General features: G+C 63.7%; 11 protein-coding genes across 11 annotated transcripts in view; 5 read left to right on the plus strand and 6 right to left on the minus strand.

The window, feature by feature from the left end:
* AMSG_02318 (ribosome biogenesis protein WDR12) overlaps positions 1-1,356 on the plus strand; it is a 1,957-nt gene extending 601 nt beyond the window's left edge. The window contains exon 2 of the mRNA XM_013905410.1: positions 30-1,356. Within this exon, the coding sequence (XP_013760864.1) occupies positions 30-1,342 (1,313 nt within the window). The 3' untranslated portion in view covers positions 1,343-1,356. The remainder of the gene's footprint in view (positions 1-29) is intronic.
* On the minus strand, positions 587-2,294 carry AMSG_02319 (uncharacterized protein; the record flags this gene model as incomplete). The annotated part of the gene is made up of 1 exon (XM_013905411.1): positions 587-2,294. The coding sequence occupies one exon, from the start codon at positions 2,292-2,294 to the stop codon at positions 1,356-1,358; it is 939 nt and encodes a 312-aa protein (XP_013760865.1). The 3' UTR covers positions 587-1,355.
* A 372-nt stretch (positions 2,295-2,666) lies between these two features.
* AMSG_02320 (uncharacterized protein) lies at positions 2,667-3,342 on the plus strand (the record flags this gene model as incomplete). Its single annotated transcript, XM_013905412.1, has 1 exon — positions 2,667-3,342. The coding sequence occupies one exon, from the start codon at positions 2,667-2,669 to the stop codon at positions 3,174-3,176; it is 510 nt and encodes a 169-aa protein (XP_013760866.1). The 3' UTR covers positions 3,177-3,342.
* AMSG_02321 (uncharacterized protein) lies at positions 2,705-6,872 on the minus strand (the record flags this gene model as incomplete). Its single annotated transcript, XM_013905413.1, has 1 exon — positions 2,705-6,872. One exon carries the CDS (start codon positions 6,870-6,872, stop codon positions 3,186-3,188), a length of 3,687 nt encoding a protein of 1,228 aa, XP_013760867.1. The 3' UTR covers positions 2,705-3,185.
* Positions 6,873-7,359: 487 nt separating this feature from the next.
* On the plus strand, positions 7,360-8,187 carry AMSG_02322 (uncharacterized protein; the record flags this gene model as incomplete). Its single annotated transcript, XM_013905414.1, has 3 exons — positions 7,360-7,476; positions 7,527-7,620; positions 7,652-8,187. 3 exons carry the CDS (start codon positions 7,360-7,362, stop codon positions 8,185-8,187), a joined length of 747 nt encoding a protein of 248 aa, XP_013760868.1.
* Positions 8,188-8,193: 6 nt separating this feature from the next.
* AMSG_02323 (UPF0553 protein) lies at positions 8,194-9,243 on the minus strand. Its single transcript, XM_013905415.1, has one exon. The coding sequence runs from the start codon at positions 9,229-9,231 to the stop codon at positions 8,212-8,214; it is 1,020 nt and encodes a 339-aa protein (XP_013760869.1). The 5' UTR covers positions 9,232-9,243; the 3' UTR covers positions 8,194-8,211.
* A 327-nt stretch (positions 9,244-9,570) lies between these two features.
* AMSG_02324 (Ser/Thr protein phosphatase) lies at positions 9,571-11,473 on the plus strand (the record flags this gene model as incomplete). The annotated part of the gene is made up of 1 exon (XM_013905416.1): positions 9,571-11,473. Exon 1 carries the CDS (start codon positions 9,629-9,631, stop codon positions 11,471-11,473), a length of 1,845 nt encoding a protein of 614 aa, XP_013760870.1. The 5' UTR covers positions 9,571-9,628.
* Positions 11,474-11,763: 290 nt separating this feature from the next.
* On the plus strand, positions 11,764-12,312 carry AMSG_02325 (Ras family protein; the record flags this gene model as incomplete). Its single annotated transcript, XM_013905417.1, has 1 exon — positions 11,764-12,312. One exon carries the CDS (start codon positions 11,764-11,766, stop codon positions 12,310-12,312), a length of 549 nt encoding a protein of 182 aa, XP_013760871.1.
* An 83-nt stretch (positions 12,313-12,395) lies between these two features.
* Positions 12,396-13,624, minus strand: AMSG_02326 (rRNA-processing protein FCF1). The gene is made up of 3 exons (XM_013905418.1): positions 13,445-13,624; positions 13,079-13,146; positions 12,396-12,966 (listed from the first exon to the last, which is right to left on the minus strand). The coding sequence occupies exons 1-3, from the start codon at positions 13,445-13,447 to the stop codon at positions 12,435-12,437; spliced, it is 603 nt and encodes a 200-aa protein (XP_013760872.1). The 5' UTR covers positions 13,448-13,624; the 3' UTR covers positions 12,396-12,434.
* Positions 13,625-13,632: 8 nt separating this feature from the next.
* Positions 13,633-14,278, minus strand: AMSG_02327 (trafficking protein particle complex 1). Its single transcript, XM_013905419.1, has 2 exons — positions 14,099-14,278; positions 13,633-13,929 (listed from the first exon to the last, which is right to left on the minus strand). The coding sequence occupies exons 1-2, from the start codon at positions 14,266-14,268 to the stop codon at positions 13,671-13,673; spliced, it is 429 nt and encodes a 142-aa protein (XP_013760873.1). The 5' UTR covers positions 14,269-14,278; the 3' UTR covers positions 13,633-13,670.
* A 39-nt stretch (positions 14,279-14,317) lies between these two features.
* On the minus strand, positions 14,318-16,023 carry AMSG_02328 (CMGC/CDK protein kinase). Its single transcript, XM_013905420.1, has one exon. The coding sequence runs from the start codon at positions 15,920-15,922 to the stop codon at positions 14,375-14,377; it is 1,548 nt and encodes a 515-aa protein (XP_013760874.1). The 5' UTR covers positions 15,923-16,023; the 3' UTR covers positions 14,318-14,374.
* Between the last annotated feature and the right edge of the window lie 598 nt (positions 16,024-16,621).

The following is a 16,621-nucleotide window of genomic DNA, read 5'->3' on the forward strand; positions in this document are numbered from 1 at the left end:
TCTCCTCCCCCCCACCCCCACGTATGCAGAGCCTGCGGTGCCGTTCGACTTTATGATTGATGGAACTTTCCTCCGCACCACGCTGGAGGGGTACGTGCTCGAGTCCAAGGGTACACTCTCGGCAGAGACCGTGCTGGTCATCGAGTACACCGAGGCGCTCGCCCGGCCCCAGCCCGACGTGCTTGAGAACCAGGACGATTGGATCGCAGACCTCGCCATCGGCGCCACCAAGTTCCTGCCCAAGGCCTTCCAGGTCAAGGGAAAGGGAGGCCGGAAGGCCCGCGCCAACAATGCTCTGCCGTTCCTTGCCTCGGCCTCGTACGACGGCCTTGTCCGCATCCGCCCGCTTCGCGAGGACGGCGCGTACGCCTCGGACGCCGCGCCGCTGATCGCGGCCGGCCACAAGGCTGCCGTCAAGGCAGTCGCCGTCTCGGGCTCCACCCTTGTCTCTGCCGGTCGCGATCATGGCGTCGCCCTGTATGAGCTTGACCCGACCAAGCCGCACGCCCGATCGACGTCCAAGGGCGTCGTCCTGCCGTCGGCTACCGGCGCCCACGACGACACCGTCGAGTCGGTCGCCTTCCACCCGCTGGGCATGACCTTTATCACCGGCGCCTGGGACGGCAAGGTCCAGGTCTACAACGCGTCTATCGCCGCCGCCGTCGAGGCCGCCGCCTCGTCCGCCACCGCAGGCGGCGACGACGACGACGGCCGCCCCGCCAAGCGCGCAAAGTCCGGCAAGGCCGCCGCCAGCCTCGCAGACCCTGCTCCACTCTCGCCGCTCATCACTCTCGAGGGCCACACCGGCGCGGTGACCACTGCTCTGTTCGAGAACTTTGGCGACGGAACCAACGCGCTGTCGGCGTCGTGGGACCACTCGCTGCGCGTGTGGGACGTGCCGTCGGGCGCCAACGCAACCATCATCGCCACAGAGACCGCCGTCCTCGACATCGGCCTTTGCTCAGCGCCGTCGTCGTCGGCCACCCTCACCGCCCACGCCGGGCCCGTTGTTCGGCTCTGGGACTTCCGCACCCAGGACCCGGCGTCCGCCAAGTTCAAGGGCCACGGCGGCTTTGTTCCGGCCGTGGCGTGGATGCCCGGCTCCGCCGTCCACTTTGCCACTGCCGCCCACGATGGAAAGGTCCGCGTCTGGGACATCCGCTCGCCTTCCATCCCGCTCTACTCGGTCGCCGTCCACTCGGACAAGGTCTTTTCACTCGCCTGGCTCTCCGAGACTGTCATCCTCACAGGCTCGGCCGACTGCACGGTCAGCCGCGTGGTCCTGGGCGATGGCCTTTCGGTCCAGCCCATGGCTGTCGCCAGCAACATCGACTCCGAGTAATTGTAAAGCTTGCTTACTCTCGCCCCCGCAGCGCAGCCATCCCCTCCTCATTCCCGCAGTGCTCCGCCCATCCAAGCGCAGTCGCCCCAAACCCGCCGTCCTTGATCGTCGCGTCCGCCCCGGCTGCCAGCAGCACTTGCAGGCACTTGACAGCGCCAAACTGCCCTGCAAGATGGAGTGCCGTCGCCTGCTGGCCATGCTCACGCCCACCAAAGTCGTGCACACGATCCACGTCTGCCCCGGCAGCGATGAGCCACTCGGCCGCAGCCGCGTTGTCGGCGTATACTGCCCACAGTAGCGGCGTGCCGCGATACACGGTAGCATCAACATCCGCGTCATGCACCTTCACCAACTCCGCCATCGCCTTCACCTGCCCGTTCCGCGCCGCCCATGCCAAGGCCTCACCCACGAGCTCCGCAGCCTCGTACGTTCGCGCCCACTCTGGGAACGCCTCGATCGGCCGGTAAAACCCGCACCGCGCCCGCGCCACCGCACGCCCCACATCGTAGCTTTCCACGTCACGGCCGAGTCCAGCAGCCTCGCGCAGCGAAAGCTCGTCGTCGCTCATACTGGCAGCCAGGAGCTCTGCCGTCTCGGTCGCAGCGTAGAACAGCGCGAACGTCAACGGCGTCCCGCCGGGTTCCCCCATCAACCCGCCTTCCATCGTCGCACCGGCATCCATCAGCATCTGCACCAGTTGTGATGCCTGCCCCACGGCCGCCAGATGCAGCGGCGTGTGCTTGCCCTCCGTGCGAGCCGCCGGTGCCGTTGCGGCCTCGGCATGGGCTGCCAGCGCCTCGGCCACCTCCTGGATCTCATCTGGACTCGCGGTGTGCGGCGGAATGGCACCCGACTGGGTCGCAGCCTCTACCGCCAGCAGCACGCAACACTTGGCCAGCGCCTTGCTCATCACCGGCTCTTCTGCCATCGCCTGTGCGTCCTTTGCAAGCATCCCGACTCGGACGCTCTCCGTTGATGTGGCCGTAATGACGCCGTCGGCGTCGACTGTCACCGTCAACAGCTCCTACACAGCGTGGCGGACGTGATGTGTGAGTGTGCGTAGGCACGAGGCAGGACAGAGGTAGAAGACACGCTGGTGGTCCCCGTACCTGGTCATTGTCCACCGGGCAGGTGATGGTGGTGGTCTTGCTTGCTTCCGCTGCGTCGCACATGTGGGTGACAGGCAAGTGTTGGCAGGAAGCCGGAGCAACCGAGGGACGATCTCCGAGGGCAGATCTGTTTTTACCGACAACAACGGCACAGCAAAAGCAGCCATCCCCCGCCTCCCTCCTCTACCCAACCTTCCTCATCACACTTGTCAGATATGAAGAACAACTCGAATCCTCGCACCGTCGCGGCGGATGCACTCGCTGCTGATGCGGCTGACGGTGTCGCTGGCTGTAGCGACGCGTGCACCGCCGAGCCTAGCCTTGCCGATGTCAAGGAGTTTGTCAAGAACTTGCTAGAGAAGAAGGTCAGTCTTGAGATTACCATCCAGGAAGCCATGCGGTTTAGCAACAAGTACGGTCAGAACCTTGTCACCAGCATCGTCCGCAGTTGGTTCCGCACCTCGTGTCGGCACAGATGCCTGTCCTGTCCCAACGAGTTCGACAAGAAGCGCGATCTCGTTGCACACGTCAGGGAGAGCAAGCACCATAAAGGCGTCAAGCAACGGATCAAGGCCGAAAAGAAGGCGAACATGGCCGAGTTCCACAAGCGGGTCGACGGCAAGACGCCGTGCGAGTACTCGGACGCCGAGCTCGCCACGCTGGTCAACATCCTCCTCCCCACGGCTTTCCTGGAGGAGCTGTTCCGGCGATCCAGGGCGGTGTAACCGGCTGCTTCACGCACGTCCAAAGCCGACGGGCTGGTCCAGAAACTGGTTCAGCTTGGACGCTGTCTCCTCGGCGGATGCGTACGACCGCGGCAGACGGATCTTGTTGGTGCAGACCGAGGCTGTCGGGAGGGCGCCGTTGGACGCGTTAAACGCCACGCAGACAGCCATGGGCGGGTTGAGATTGGCAAGACCTCCTGCCGGAGGAAGCACGCACCCAGTGACCGCAAGCAACAGCTGCAGTCGCCGTTCGGCAGAGAGCTGCACCACGGCGTCCCAAAACCATGTCCAGTGCGGATCGCCGATGTCGTCGACACTAGCGGCCTGCCACTCGGCAACGTCCAGTTCCACCTGTCCGTAGAGGGTATGCGCCAGCGCGCGCTCGTCGCTCCCAAATGCTGCACGGAGCGCCCTTGACGGGACTGCGGTATGGACGCCACGCGCAAACGCCGCCAGGTGCTCTTCGATGCCTGCGGTCAAGTACGTTGTCGCAAAAGCGTCCATGTACTCGTCGTAGTTGGTCGAGTTGACTACCTCTTCTGGATCGCACAGCTCGCCCGTTGGCTTGCGGAGCGGGACCACAACGAGTTCCCCACTTTCGCGTGCATGGTACTCAAACACAAAGCGAAGCTCAATGTCCAGCTCTTTGGCCGCAGTGTCAACTTGCGCCTTGAACGCCCGTTTGGCGGCGTACAAGTCTGGGTCGATCACAGCCAAGTCGGCCGCCACAATCGGTTGCCGAAGCATGGCCCTTGTCAGCGCCGGCGAAATCTCGTAGCCGAGCGAGATCCGGGCCGCCAGGAGGCGGACGAGCATGCGGCCGGCAATGTCGGCTTCATATGTCTCGATCTGGTTCGAGAGGGAGTAGACTACCGCATCAGCGTCGCCGGATCGGATGGCAGGCACTAAAATGACTGGCTCGATGGGCGCAATTGATGGGTGACTGGCCACGCCAATCAGTGCCTTGCCAAACAGCGAGAGCCACTCTTTGGTCAGGCCGCCATCGTCCGAGCCGGCCTCGACGACGCCGGCAGAGATAAAGGTGACTCGGGTGTTCATCAGCGCATCCGCCGGATCGGCGGCCACGTTGGCCAACAGCGTGTCGCGCACAAAGTTCTCGCGCCGGATCGTGATCCGCAGCGTGCCTGGTGGTGTCTGCTGGCGCAGTCGCATGTGCAGCTCGTGCAGCCGAAGCCACGAGCTCGGCACAAAGGTGGCGATGTGAAAGATGACGAGCAGTAGCACGACGGCATAGATGGCGGCTGCAGTAAAGTGGGCGGCCACGAAAAGAGGCCCTCGCATCGGCGCGGTTGAAATCCAGGCCACAGAGCCAAGAACTATGTGCTCGAGCACCAGGCCCAGGCCCAGGCCCAGAACAGGGTCGTGCGGCGCCTCCCATCCGTAGTACGCGGTGAGCGATGACGGGCCCGGCAGCACATACGCCAACACTGTCGAGATGGCTGTCGAGCCGCCGATGGCCACAGGCAGCGCCCACATCACCGCGGCTGAGGCTCCAGTCTGCGACAGCCAGTAGTACGCCGCACCCGAGAGCAGTGTGTACATCACGCCCAGGATGCATGCCAGACCAAACGTCTCGTCATACCGCGGGCCAAGCTGCTCCAGTGCATTGCCCAGCTCGGCGAAAGGCGACCACCACGCCCGTGGAAGCGCCTCGAGCAGCGGCGCCAGCGACTGAAGTGATGTCCACAACGTCGTCGTCCCCAGTCCAAGAGCAACCACTGCCGGCAGGCCCAGGCCGATGGCAGCGCGGTCAAGCCGCCCCAGCATAGTCCAAAACGCCAGAGCAAGGCCCGCACTCACAGCGCCAGCCGCGAACACGCGGAGTCGGCGGAGCAAAAGGCAGGAAGCTGCGCCGAAAAGGAGCCCAAGGCCAGCCGCGGGCCCACGGGCTTCAGCCGGCATCGAGCTCAGCAGCGTGCCCACAGCCGCACCGACCATGATGCCGCGATCAAGAGAGGAAATACGAAGAACGCGCTCGACAATGTCTACCCCAATGACTGTTGGCAGCGGAAGCGCAGCCCGGCCGCGGTAGACCAGTGAGAGCACGCAAAGCAGCCGCGCGGCGACCGGTCTAGCGTGCCGACGCGGGACAAGGACGCAGCAAAAGGTCCAAAACGAGGCCAGCAGCGGCCTGGCAACCACTCTGCCAACAGTGGGCGCTGCATCACTATATGCGCCAAGCGAAAAAGCAAAGAGCGCAGCGACTGCGCCGGGCGAGGCCCGCACGGCTCGCCCGAGCCACGACGCCCAGCCAAAGCCAAGCGTACCAAAGACAATCAAGTTGCCCACAAGCGCCAGCAGGCGATAAACCACCGAGGCGAGCGGCGCCACAGTGGCAGCCGCTTCAAGCCCCTGCCAGGCAACCAGCGCACCAACGACAGCGAGGACGCGCCGTGGCGAGAGGGTGCCAAGCCACATGTTCGGGGCGACGAGCGCGCCGGCCCAGGCGAGCAACCAGGCTACAAGCGCAACCGGAAGCATCAACTCGCTCGCCGCCGACAGCCGAATAGTATGCTGCGCGATGGCCAGGTTGCCGCTGGGAGCGATAGCATCGAGGGCAAGAGCGAGGTGAGTGGGCGCGGAGCACGAGACGTCAATCGAGAACGGCTGCGGCGCCGCCATGCCACGGGTGAGCGGGATAGCAAGCGCGGTGGCTGTTGCCGAGTCCAGCACGTGTCTCCGAAGCAGAGCGTCAGCGGCGTGTGCTCCGCGATGCACGGCTGCAGCGCCGGCCAGGTCGCGCGGCGAGGCATGGAAGAGGAAGGCGCTGATGGCATCGAGATTAGTACCGAGCGATGAAGCGAGCGAGCTCGTGGCATGGACAGCGCCAGATCGGACAGCGCGAAGCATGTCGGTGACAAGATTGAGACCGGCGCCGTGGAGCGCGTAGACCAGAGCCGTTTTGGCCGCTTGCCAGACCCAAGACAACGCTGCCGTTACGGTCCGGACCAACGGCGCAAAGCAGTACTCGCGGAGCATGTGCGAGACAGCCTCGTCGAGGTGGGCGATCTTGGGCAGGAACCAGGCGCGAATGACGTCGGTGTGGATGACCGGCGGCGGGTCGGCAATCAGGCGCGGGTACCAAATCTCGCGCCACAATTGGTCAGCAGAGCGGACTTGGAGCTCGTGCGAGACCATTGTGAGGCCGGGGCCAAACCCAGCCGAGGCGGTGATGCGAAAGGAGGAGCAGAGCGCACTGAGCGGGAGCGGTCGGTCGATGGAAGCACAAGCAGGAAAGCGGGCCAATGCTACCGGATCGTTGCGGCGCGAAATCGTGATGTTGTCCACCTCGTCTGCATCTGCTACGCTGTAAGCTGCATCTAGCGCAGCAGTTAGCTCAGCCTGAGCCGTCTCCGGCAGGTCGGCCAGCCGGTGTGGAGGCAGCAGCAGGAGCGAGCGGATGGCGACGTGGATGTGGTCCGGCGGATCGACAAGATACGCCGTCGACGCCAACGACGCATGGATGGCGTCAAGCGGGTAGACATCTGGAAGTTCAGTGATTGTGGCAGTGATGAACTTGAACAAGTAGCTGCCAGAGCCAAGCTTGACACCCGCGTCGGCCGAGCTCCCTACGAAGACAGGCGCTGCTGAGGCCGGCTTCCACAGCGCAGCGAGGAGAAGCAAAGAGGCCAGGTGGACGAGCACCACCAGCCTGGAGCGCGTACTCCGGCACATGCCCCTTCTGGGCATACTCTACGGTACTCGGAAGTAAGAGAAGTGCATGCGCTTGGGCTGGCTTGAGAGTGGGCCACGTCGGTGATGTGGCCGACGCGTGGCCTCGATCGAACAGTGGCGACGCCACCGGCTTCGAGACGAGATGGAGAGCCGAACGCGGTGTAGCGAGCTGATGTGATCATGAGAACCTGCGTTACACATCACGGCAATTGAAGGGTGTACAGCCCCGATCAGCTCGTTGCGCGAGCTTGGGTCCACCAGCATGTAGTTTGGGCTGCCCCGACCCGTCCTTGACTCCCAGGGCACCGAGAGCTGCCGCCGCCAGCAAGCGTCTTCCGTCCTTGCCGCCGTCGTCTGGCTAGACAGACAGCACTCCACGCAGTCACCCGGAGGCTCATCCCCACCGTGACCTGCTATGGGATGCGGGGCGTCACGAGGGAGCAAGCGAGGGAGCAAGCGAGGAGCGGTGGACGACGGTGGGGACGAGATGGAGCCTGTAGTCATGCCCATGGCCGCCTTTGAACGGCGCCAGTCAGCGGTCGACTCGGAGACTTCGTGGCTCTCATCGCACTCATCGTACTCGAATGTGGTCGAGGGCGATGCTGTGGCGGATGATTTAGAAGGGATGGTGGGAGGTGGCAGGAGGAGGAGTAGGCGGCGGTCGGCAGGTCGTGGCCGGAGCTCGAGTTCGAGCTCGAGCTCGGGTTCAAGCTCAAGCGCAAGCTCGAGGAGCTCGTCATCGTCGGACGTAACAGCGCGCCAGCGCGGGAGTGGGGAAGGCTCTGACTCGGGCGACTCGTCGGTGTTTTCCGTGGGGGATGACTTTCTACCGGGGATGATGTCGGACGGCGACGCGGCGCGGATTCTTCAGCGGCACGTCCGCGGGTATCTGACGCGAACGCTGAACGCTAGCGCAACTGCTGCGCTGGTAGATGCGGTGCCTTCGAGTCTGCAGGTGACGCAGCCGTCGTATGCGTTCCGGCCGAGCTTGGAGCCGGGGCCCGTCTCATCAAAGCTCCTCATCCCTGCATACCCGCACGGGCTGGGCGGGGGGATGCAGGGCTCGGATCCCGCAGTGCTGCGGCTGAACACGTCGGGCGGGAACCTGATCACGGCGGCGTCACTGGCGGCGCTGTCGGCGCAGCCTGCAGCGGCCGACGACCCGCTGGCGCGGCGCAAGTCGCGAATCTATGGCACACTCTCGGGGCGCGGGACCAATTCGATGTCGGGCTCGTCGCACATGGGCTTTCTCTCGCTGGCGGGGAGCGGCAAGGACAAGCGGCGCAAGTCTGCGCAGCCGCGGCCGCAGTACTGAGACCTTGCGGCAGTGGCGTGTATGTTAGTAGAAGGTAGTGAGGACGCGGTGGTGCGGACCGATGCTCTCACGATGAGCCTCGCCCTCCTCCCACAGCCACCAATCGAGCTGAACGGTGGTCCAGCTCGCGTGCAGGAGCTTGCGCAGCTGGTTGACGGCGACAATGGTGGCTGCGCGGATCTCGACCTCGTGGACCGAGCCGACGGGCAGGACCGCGAGCGAGTCGACAAGAGCAGCGAGCTCGGGCGAGTAGACCAGAATCCCGAGGTGGCGCAGGAGCTGTGGGATGCGGTAGTCGGCAAACATAGTGAGCTGGTCGATGTCGCGGAAGGCGCCGAGGCCCTCGCCGCCAAACGCGCCCCACACGTCGCCAACAAAGATCTGTGCCCGCTTGTAGAAGAAGACCTGGTCGCCGTCAAAAGTGGTCTCGTCGCGGAAGCCCGGGAAGAAGGCGACCATGCGGGCCACGAGCTCGACAGCCGAGCCGCCGGCCGAGGCGATGAGCTTGGCGGCCGAGCCGTCAAAGTGGGCGGCGAGGACCCGCCCGACCTCGTTGAGGAGGCGGACCCGCTGGGCGCAGCGCGGCGGCGGCGAGCCGCCGAACCATTGGGTGAGGTCAGCTTCAGTGAGAGCAGCCAGCGCGTCGGCGCTCAGGCCGGCCATGCCGCTCTCCACAGCGACGGTCTTGATGGAGCCCGCCAGGCGATCGTACTCCCACCCGGGCTCGTCGGCCGGCCAGAAGCAAAAGTTGAGGGCATCGAGGACGAGGACATACTGCGCTGTCAGCTCAGGCGCGTCCAGGTCGCGAAAGTGGTACTCGTCAGCCTCCCACATGGGCAGCACCGGGCCATCAGGCTTGGTCTTGTAGTACGGCGCCGTGCCGGCGTCTGCCGGATACGCCTCATTGAGCCGGTCTGCCAACGCAGCCAGCGGGCCGTCGGCAATGGCCACATGCTCGGCCTTGGCCATGACGCGCTGTGCCGACGCTGTCACACTCGCCACCGACTGTGCTCCTGCGTCAAACGACCTCGTCTCCTCTGCCATGTTGGTCTGGGGAGGGGTGTGTGGTGGGACGAGTTCGGAATCGGATCGGAACAGTGGCAGGGGCAAGGGCGAGGGCTGGGGCAAGGGCTAGCGGAGGTGGGGGGGGGGGGTGGAGGGGGGGAGGGGGAGGGGCACGGGTAAGACTGGGACTGGGATCGGATTTGCAGAAGGGGAGCGAGGGAGGGGGAGGATCGGGAGGATATGGTCGGATAAGGGCGCGTGGTTGGGAAGGCTTCATGACCTCTGCCAGGCCTGCCCACGGCCAAACCTCTGACCGCTTCCATTCGCCGCCTGGGTTGGGGGGGGGGGGGGGGGGGGGCAAGACCAACACCTGACCATCAACCCATCACCGTCACCGCCACACCCGCACCCACGGCCGCGGCTGAGGATACATTCCATGGGCGGGAAGGGGAGCAAGAGCAAGCCTGAGGTCGACATGGCCCTGGCGGCCGACTTGCTCGTCGCCGCCTGCGCCGACGACTCGGCCGACGAGCTCGTTGGCTACCTGGAGACGGTCAATGCCACGCCGTTTGTCAAGGCGACAGCAGTGGTTGAGCTGGCGGGTCGTGGATCCGACAACTTTGGATCGGGATCGGCGCTGGCGTTTGCGGTCGCTGCCGGTGCTGCTGACGTCGTTGCAGCACTCATCGACGCCGGTGCCCCGCCGACAGCCTACCTCCCGTCGGGCACTCCGCTCATCTTTGTGGCCTGGGAGGCAGGCGCGTACTCGCTGGCGCATGCTATGCTAGAGGCCGCGACCAAAGGCGATGGAAAGTCACTCAAGTATCTCAAGGACGGCGAGCAGCGATCGCTGTTACACCGAATGGTGGCGTCGGACGCGGTGCTCGACGGCGTCACCGCTCCGCCGCTCGCAAGTTGGCTGGCGTTGATGGTGGCTGGCGGAGCTGTGCTTTCCGACAAGGACAAGGACGGCGCGTCGGCTGTCTTTGCTGCCGTTGCCTCACAGTGGCGGTATGCCGATGAGCTGCTGGCGTTTGTGGCGAGCCATCGCGAGGCGTGCTCAACCATTGTCGAGGGCGGCGACGTGGCCAACGCATCTGGTGACTCGCGTGGCACCTCGCTGCTTCATGCCGCCGTCAGCTCTGGCTCGCTCAGTCTGGTCCAGGCTGTCCTCCAGCTCAAGCCAGCCCTCGATGCGGCGCGCTGCGATGGAGTCACCCCGCTGGCGATGGCGGTCTCGTCAGGGGCGGCCGACATGGTGAACCTGCTGCTGGCGGCTGTTGCCGAGCGGCCCGAGGCTGATCTTGCTCTTGGCATGCGAACTGCAGCCGGCGAGTCACTTCTCACTCTTTGCGGTGACAACGCGGCGCTGCGAGCAACGGTTGCCGGCGCAATGACAGCTGCGCAGCTGGCGCGCGTCGAAGCCGACGATGCTATGCACAGAGCCGCCGGCTGCACCCCCGACACTGCGCTGCGAATCCAGCTCATCTCCGACGTCCACACCGAGTTCTTTGATGAGTGGCGCGAGCTTCTGATTCCGGCCGCACCGGTCCTGGCACTGCTCGGCGACATCGGGCTTGTGTACCAGGACAAGTACCGTGAGTTTGTGTTGGAGCAGACGACTCGGTTCGAGCACGTCATTCTCCTTGCTGGCAACCACGAGTACTACGCCGACAAGACCGGGGCATGTCCAAAGCAAAGTGTGTCGCAGATCCTGGCAAGCATGACCGCGCTCGCGGGCGAGGCTGACAATCTGCACTTTCTGGACAACGCGGTGCTTGATCTAGGGGTTTTCCGCATTGCAGGCACCACGCTTTGGGGGTGCGTCCCGGACGCTGACATCGACGCGGTGCAAATGCGGATGAACGACTACCGGCGGATCTGGATCAGCGATGAGGCGCGACTGACGGTGCGCGAGACGAACGAGTGGCACGCCACCGCCGTCGCGTTTGTGGCTGCCGAGGCAGCCGCCGCCGCCGCCGCGGACCAGACGCTTGTGGTTCTTAGCCACCACGCGCCAACCATTGCCGCCGGCTACTCCAACATCGACTTTTACGGCTCGAACCTGACGGGTGCGATGGGCTCGGACCAGAGCGAACTGCTGCAGCACGATGCTCTCTCGCTCTGGGCATACGGCCATCTCCACTGGTTCTACGACCGGGTTGACAGCTCGGGCACCCGGATTGTCTCGCATCCCAAGGGCTACCCTCACGACAAGCTCGAGTGGGCCCGCGATGGCCTGGTGGTGACTGTGGAACACAGGATCGGCGTGAGCGCATGACGTGATTCGAGCGGAAAATGGAAGCCGCGCCGTGGAACAACCTTTCGGCAGTTTGCCACAAAACGGCGGTCTGCACGGGCGCAGCTTCCAAGCCAGGCATCCAAGCACAAGACACGCACACATTCCCGCACACACACACACACCGGGCACGGATCAAGACTGACCTTGACTGTTCTCAACTCTCTTCAGATTTCACCGACCATGGCAGCGACATCGATGCTTCCGCCGCGGGCGTACGACCTTCTCTACCGGTGCTCATCGTGGGCGACTCGGGCGTGGGCAAGTCCAACATGCTCCTGCGGTACACAGACAACGTGTTCTCAGAGCACTACATCTCGACCATCGGCGTCGACTTTAAGTTCTCCAACATGGAGGCCCGTGGCAAGAAGGTCAAGCTGCAGATTTGGGACACGGCCGGGCAGGAGCGGTTCCGTTCGATCACGCGGACATTCTACCGCGGTGCCCACGGCGTCGTCCTTGTCTTTGACATCACCAACCGCGAGTCGTTTGAGGCCATCGAGAGCGTGTGGCTCAAGGAGGTCCAGGCGTATGCTGATCCGTACGCCACGCTGGTGCTTGTCGGCAACAAGGCCGACATGGAGGACGCGCGCGTGGTCGACGCCGCCGAGGCTTCGGCGTACGCCACGTCGCGTGGCATGACATACCTGGAGGCCTCGGCGCGCAACGACATCGGCATTGACGAGACCTTTACGTCGCTTGTTGATGGCCTTGTCGACAACCTGGCCATTCTTGGCGGCACAACCAAAAAGCCGCCCATCCGCCCCAAGGCCGAGACCGACGGCGATGCCGGCGGCCGTGGGCTCAAGTGCATGTGCTGAAAATGAACAACTCCCCCCCTCCCCCCCCCTCGTCTCCATCCGAGCGGCTGCGCAGCCAGCCACAACGAGGTCCGCACCAGCGCTCGTGGTGCCCGCAAAGCCTTTAACTTGCCGACTCGCCATCAGAAGCCAAAGTCGCCAAAGGCGTCGGGCATGCGCTCGACACAGTACTTACGGCGCGAGATGTAGATGATAGGCACACCAGGGATCTTGCGGATGCGTCGCTTGAGGTCGCGATCTTGGGTGGCAACGAGGTAGCACTTGTGGGCCATGACGCGGCGGACAAGGCAGTCGTCAGCGTACGTGCCCTTGTGGTCGCACACAAGACGCTTGAACCGGGGATCCTTGGCCAGCCGAAGCGCCACCCGGTACTTGGGGCCGAGCTTCTCGAGCTCTGCCATGACGCAGTCGGTGATCATGGGCACCACCTTGGCATGCAGACAGTCCATCATGCCCTGGATGATGTCGAGCTTGGTGTGGACCGAGTGCGCGAGCATGTTGGTATCCAGCAGAATCGAGTACGGCGGCTTGAGCTGCTGGTTGAACGAGAAGAACAGAGCAGACGACATCTTGGGCGCGTTCTTCACAAGCGGCGCTCCATCGTCACCCTTGCTCGCCTTGATCTTCTTCTCCAGCTTCTCCTGGTTCTTCTTCCTACTCATCACAGACTCCAACCATGTGAGCACCCGCCGCCAACCTCCCGACCTCTCATCCCTCCCTGCCTCCCCCCCTCCCCCCCCTCCCACCTCTTCTGCTTGCCACCTACAGCCGTGCATCCCGCGGGCCAATACGCCGTTTGATGGTGGCGAGCTTGCCACGCCGCTTAGCCTTGGGCTGTGCATCCCCCCTCGCCGCAAGCCATGGTGAGTCATCTGCTCTCAAGGTACCAAGCCGTGCATGCTGTACTCTATCCCAGCATCTTCCTCCTCATCTCCTCTCTCTGCACCACGACTGGATCTATCCTGCTCGCCCTCGTGCTTCCCCCTGCCTGTGGCCTCCTGCCAGGATGCTGGATGGAACGTTGCCATGCCAAGGGAGGGGGGGGGGGCCATCGATAGCTACAAGGGGGGGGGAGGGTAAGGGGAAGGAGTAATAGGAGAGGGTGTGGTGTCAGAGGAGATGGTGTACATACCATGATGGGCAAGAGATGTGTGTGATTGGTAAGGTGGGAGGCGAAGGGTGGGAGGTTGTTGAGCAACAGAGAAGGAGCGGGTTCGGTGCGACTCGAGCGGTGGACGGCAGCAGCTGGCCGGCAGAGCACGACTGCAATCAGGCCATGAGTGAACGTGATCGGTGGTGAGCGGGGGAGAGGAGGGGTAGGGGGGCAGCGACTGATGGCGGAGAGCAGATCAGACTAACTACTCGGCAAAGACCGGGAGCGATGTGATGTAGTCGTCCACGGCCTCGACAAAGGCCTCGTTGGTGATGACCTCGCCCTTCTCCACCAGCGGATTCTTGGCGACGTACGGGACGTAGACCTCTGCATACAGATGCTCCAGCGCTTCACTCTGGTTTGCCGCAGACGGATGGGTAAAGAGCGCAAAGCGGAGACCAGAAAGCGTGCCGAAGAAGTGGAGCTTGAACGCCGACGTTCGCAGGTACCGAAAGTCGCCCGAGCTGCAAGGAGGAGAAGGAGGAGGGGAGTGAGGGGGAGGAGAGGTGGGAGATATTGAGGGGGGGAGGAGGAGGGGAGGGGAGGAGAGAGGGAGAAGGGAGGTTGCTTGGAGGGGACGGGAAGGAGAGGGGGAGGCGCCGGAGCTGGCCACTGCGTCCGGTCATGACATACTCATCGGGAGATATCTGCTTCATGAACATCTTCATGGAGAAGAGGAGGCCATAGAGGAGCTTCTGTTCCTGCTCTGGGTCGTTGTGTGTCGGTGGTCTGCTGCGGCCCCAGTCGGTGTAGTACAGGCAGGTGCCCTTGCGGTCAAAGATGAAGAGGGTGTAGACGGGCATGGCAAGCGAGACAGGTAGCCGAGACTGGCACAAGCTAGCGAATCAGCACCACAAGCTGGCTGCGAGTTCAATGCTGGCACGCCATACAAACGTGGAGGAGGGTACATCATCGAGCCACGCCCGAGAGCGTGCGAGGCTTCTTGGAGGGGCGCGAGTGTGTGGCGGTCTCCTCAGACGCGTTCGGGTCCTCGAGCTGATCGAGGTCGCGCGAGCTGCGGGCGCCGCGCTTCCTGTCGGACGACGACGAGACGACAATGACCTCGCGTGACGACTTGCGCATGCGAGAACGGGAGCGCATGGCGGCGGAGGAGAGGGATGTCGACGAGGACGAGCGCTTGCGCTTTGACGACGTCGCCGTAGCCGACTTCTGCGAGACGAGGAGCATGTCAAACTCCGAGGTGCGGCGGTGGGAGGAGCGCGAGGCCGCGAGCTCAAACGAGGTCGGCGAGGCGATGGCGGCAAAAACCTGGCTCAGCAGGCGGCGGTACTTTTCAGGATGCGTTCGGACATCGGCAAAGTAAACATGCTTCTTGAGTTCGTTGGCGGAGATCCGCGACTCGGGGTTGTACGTGAGCATGGCCTCCAGGACGTCAAATTCGAGGCGGCCGGCGTGCGGCTTGATCTTGCGCCACAGGCACGACGGCAGCGGTCGCATCGAGTGCATCGGCTGGAGCCTCAGCAGCGGCGCGTAGATGAGAGAGGCCTCCGACGCGGTCCACGGCAGCTTGACAAGGTCGGGCCAGTCGGAAGTGTCGGGCGTACCGAGAATGTCGACAATGTTCGAGATGAGAACCTCCTCAGTCTTGGCCCGGAAGAGCGGCGTGCCCAGAATGAGCTGCGCCATGGTACACCCAAGGGCCCACACGTCGATCTTGGGAGTGTAGTGCTGGAAGCGGAGGACAAGCTCCGGCGCGCGGTACCAGAGCGAGACAAGCCGCTGGCGCGCGCGATCGTACACGTCGTATCCATGCGCAATCGGGATACGCTTGGCAAGGCCAAAGTCCGAGACCTTGACCCCGCCCGAAGCAAAGGCCAGCGCGTTGGCCGGCTTGATGTCGCAGTGCACAATCCGCCGCTCGTGGCACGTGCTCAGCGCACACGCCAGAGCGTAGACTATCCCGCGGATGGTGTCCTCCACTACAGACTGGGAGAGCAACGCGCGCACAGGCGAGTTGAGTGAGAACGTGGTGCGGAACGACTCGAGATCGAACATGGCCAGCTCGCACGCCATAAATACATTGGCCGGAGGGAGACCGCCCGGCACAGCCGCCGGCTTGAGCGGGACCAGCACGTCGTAGAGGCCCAGCACGTTGGGCGACTGTGCCTCGATCAAAAACTCCAGCTCGCGCACAAGAACGGAAGGCAGCGTCTTCTTGCCCAGCAGCGAGTCACGCTCGCGGTCGGACCACTTGGAGCTCTTGAAGTGCTTTAGTGCCACGTTGATCCCTGACGCCCGATGCGTCGCAGTGTACACAACGCCAAAGGTGCCCGAGCCGACCTTGCGGCCCAGCCGGTACACAGCCGTCAGCGACGGATGCGCCTTCCACAGCGTAAGGTCCCTTGTCACAAACCGGTACGAAGCGCCTGCCCGCACAAGCTGATGCGCCTGGTTCAGCAGCTCCTTCTCGTCGTCGGACGACGACAGCAACGCCATGATCTCACCACCGACGCAGCTCACACGCACGCTCTCGGGAAAGCTTCTGCTTACTCACGCACAGTATGTGCGGCGGTAGGTGGGGGAGGGAAAGTCTTCTTGGAAGCGTAGAGAGGTGTCTTTCTCCTCACTCCCCTCCCCCCTCCTTACAAGCCCCACCAGCAAAGCCTCTCCTTCCCCTCCACCCTCACCACCTTCTGACGACACGCCACGAACGATTTCCGTCCAAACCCAACCCACGAATTTTTTGCACCCATTCTTGAACCACATCGATTGAGCTCGAGAACCCAGCACCAGCTCGCTCACAAGCTGCGCTGCTCTGCTCTGCACATGACGTACCGGCCTCCATGCGGATCCTCACACAGCGCATCGCCGAATAGCTATCCGCTCCTGGTGCCGGCTACCTTTGACCCTATACACATCTCAGACCCACAATCACACTTGATCTTGGAGATTCTCGCCACGGCTGAAGCCTCTCTAGCGGCGGCAGAAGCTTGGCGGGGCAGGCGATGGCTAGCCTGACGCGCTCCGGCCCGACTCTTGTCAATTTATCCTTGCACATGCATGCCTGAGCATAGTTTTTTCTCCGCCACCCTCCGGTCTCATCCAAAGTGGCTGCTTAGCTAGAGAGCTATTTTGGACCACATTTCTTCTCTCGTTCACATATTCCTCCGCACCGCAACCCGCCACCACTCACCA

The sequence above is a fragment of the Thecamonas trahens genome (assembly GCF_000142905.1).
Source record: "Thecamonas trahens ATCC 50062 unplaced genomic scaffold supercont1.9, whole genome shotgun sequence".
Taxonomy (NCBI): domain Eukaryota; order Apusomonadida; family Apusomonadidae; genus Thecamonas; species Thecamonas trahens.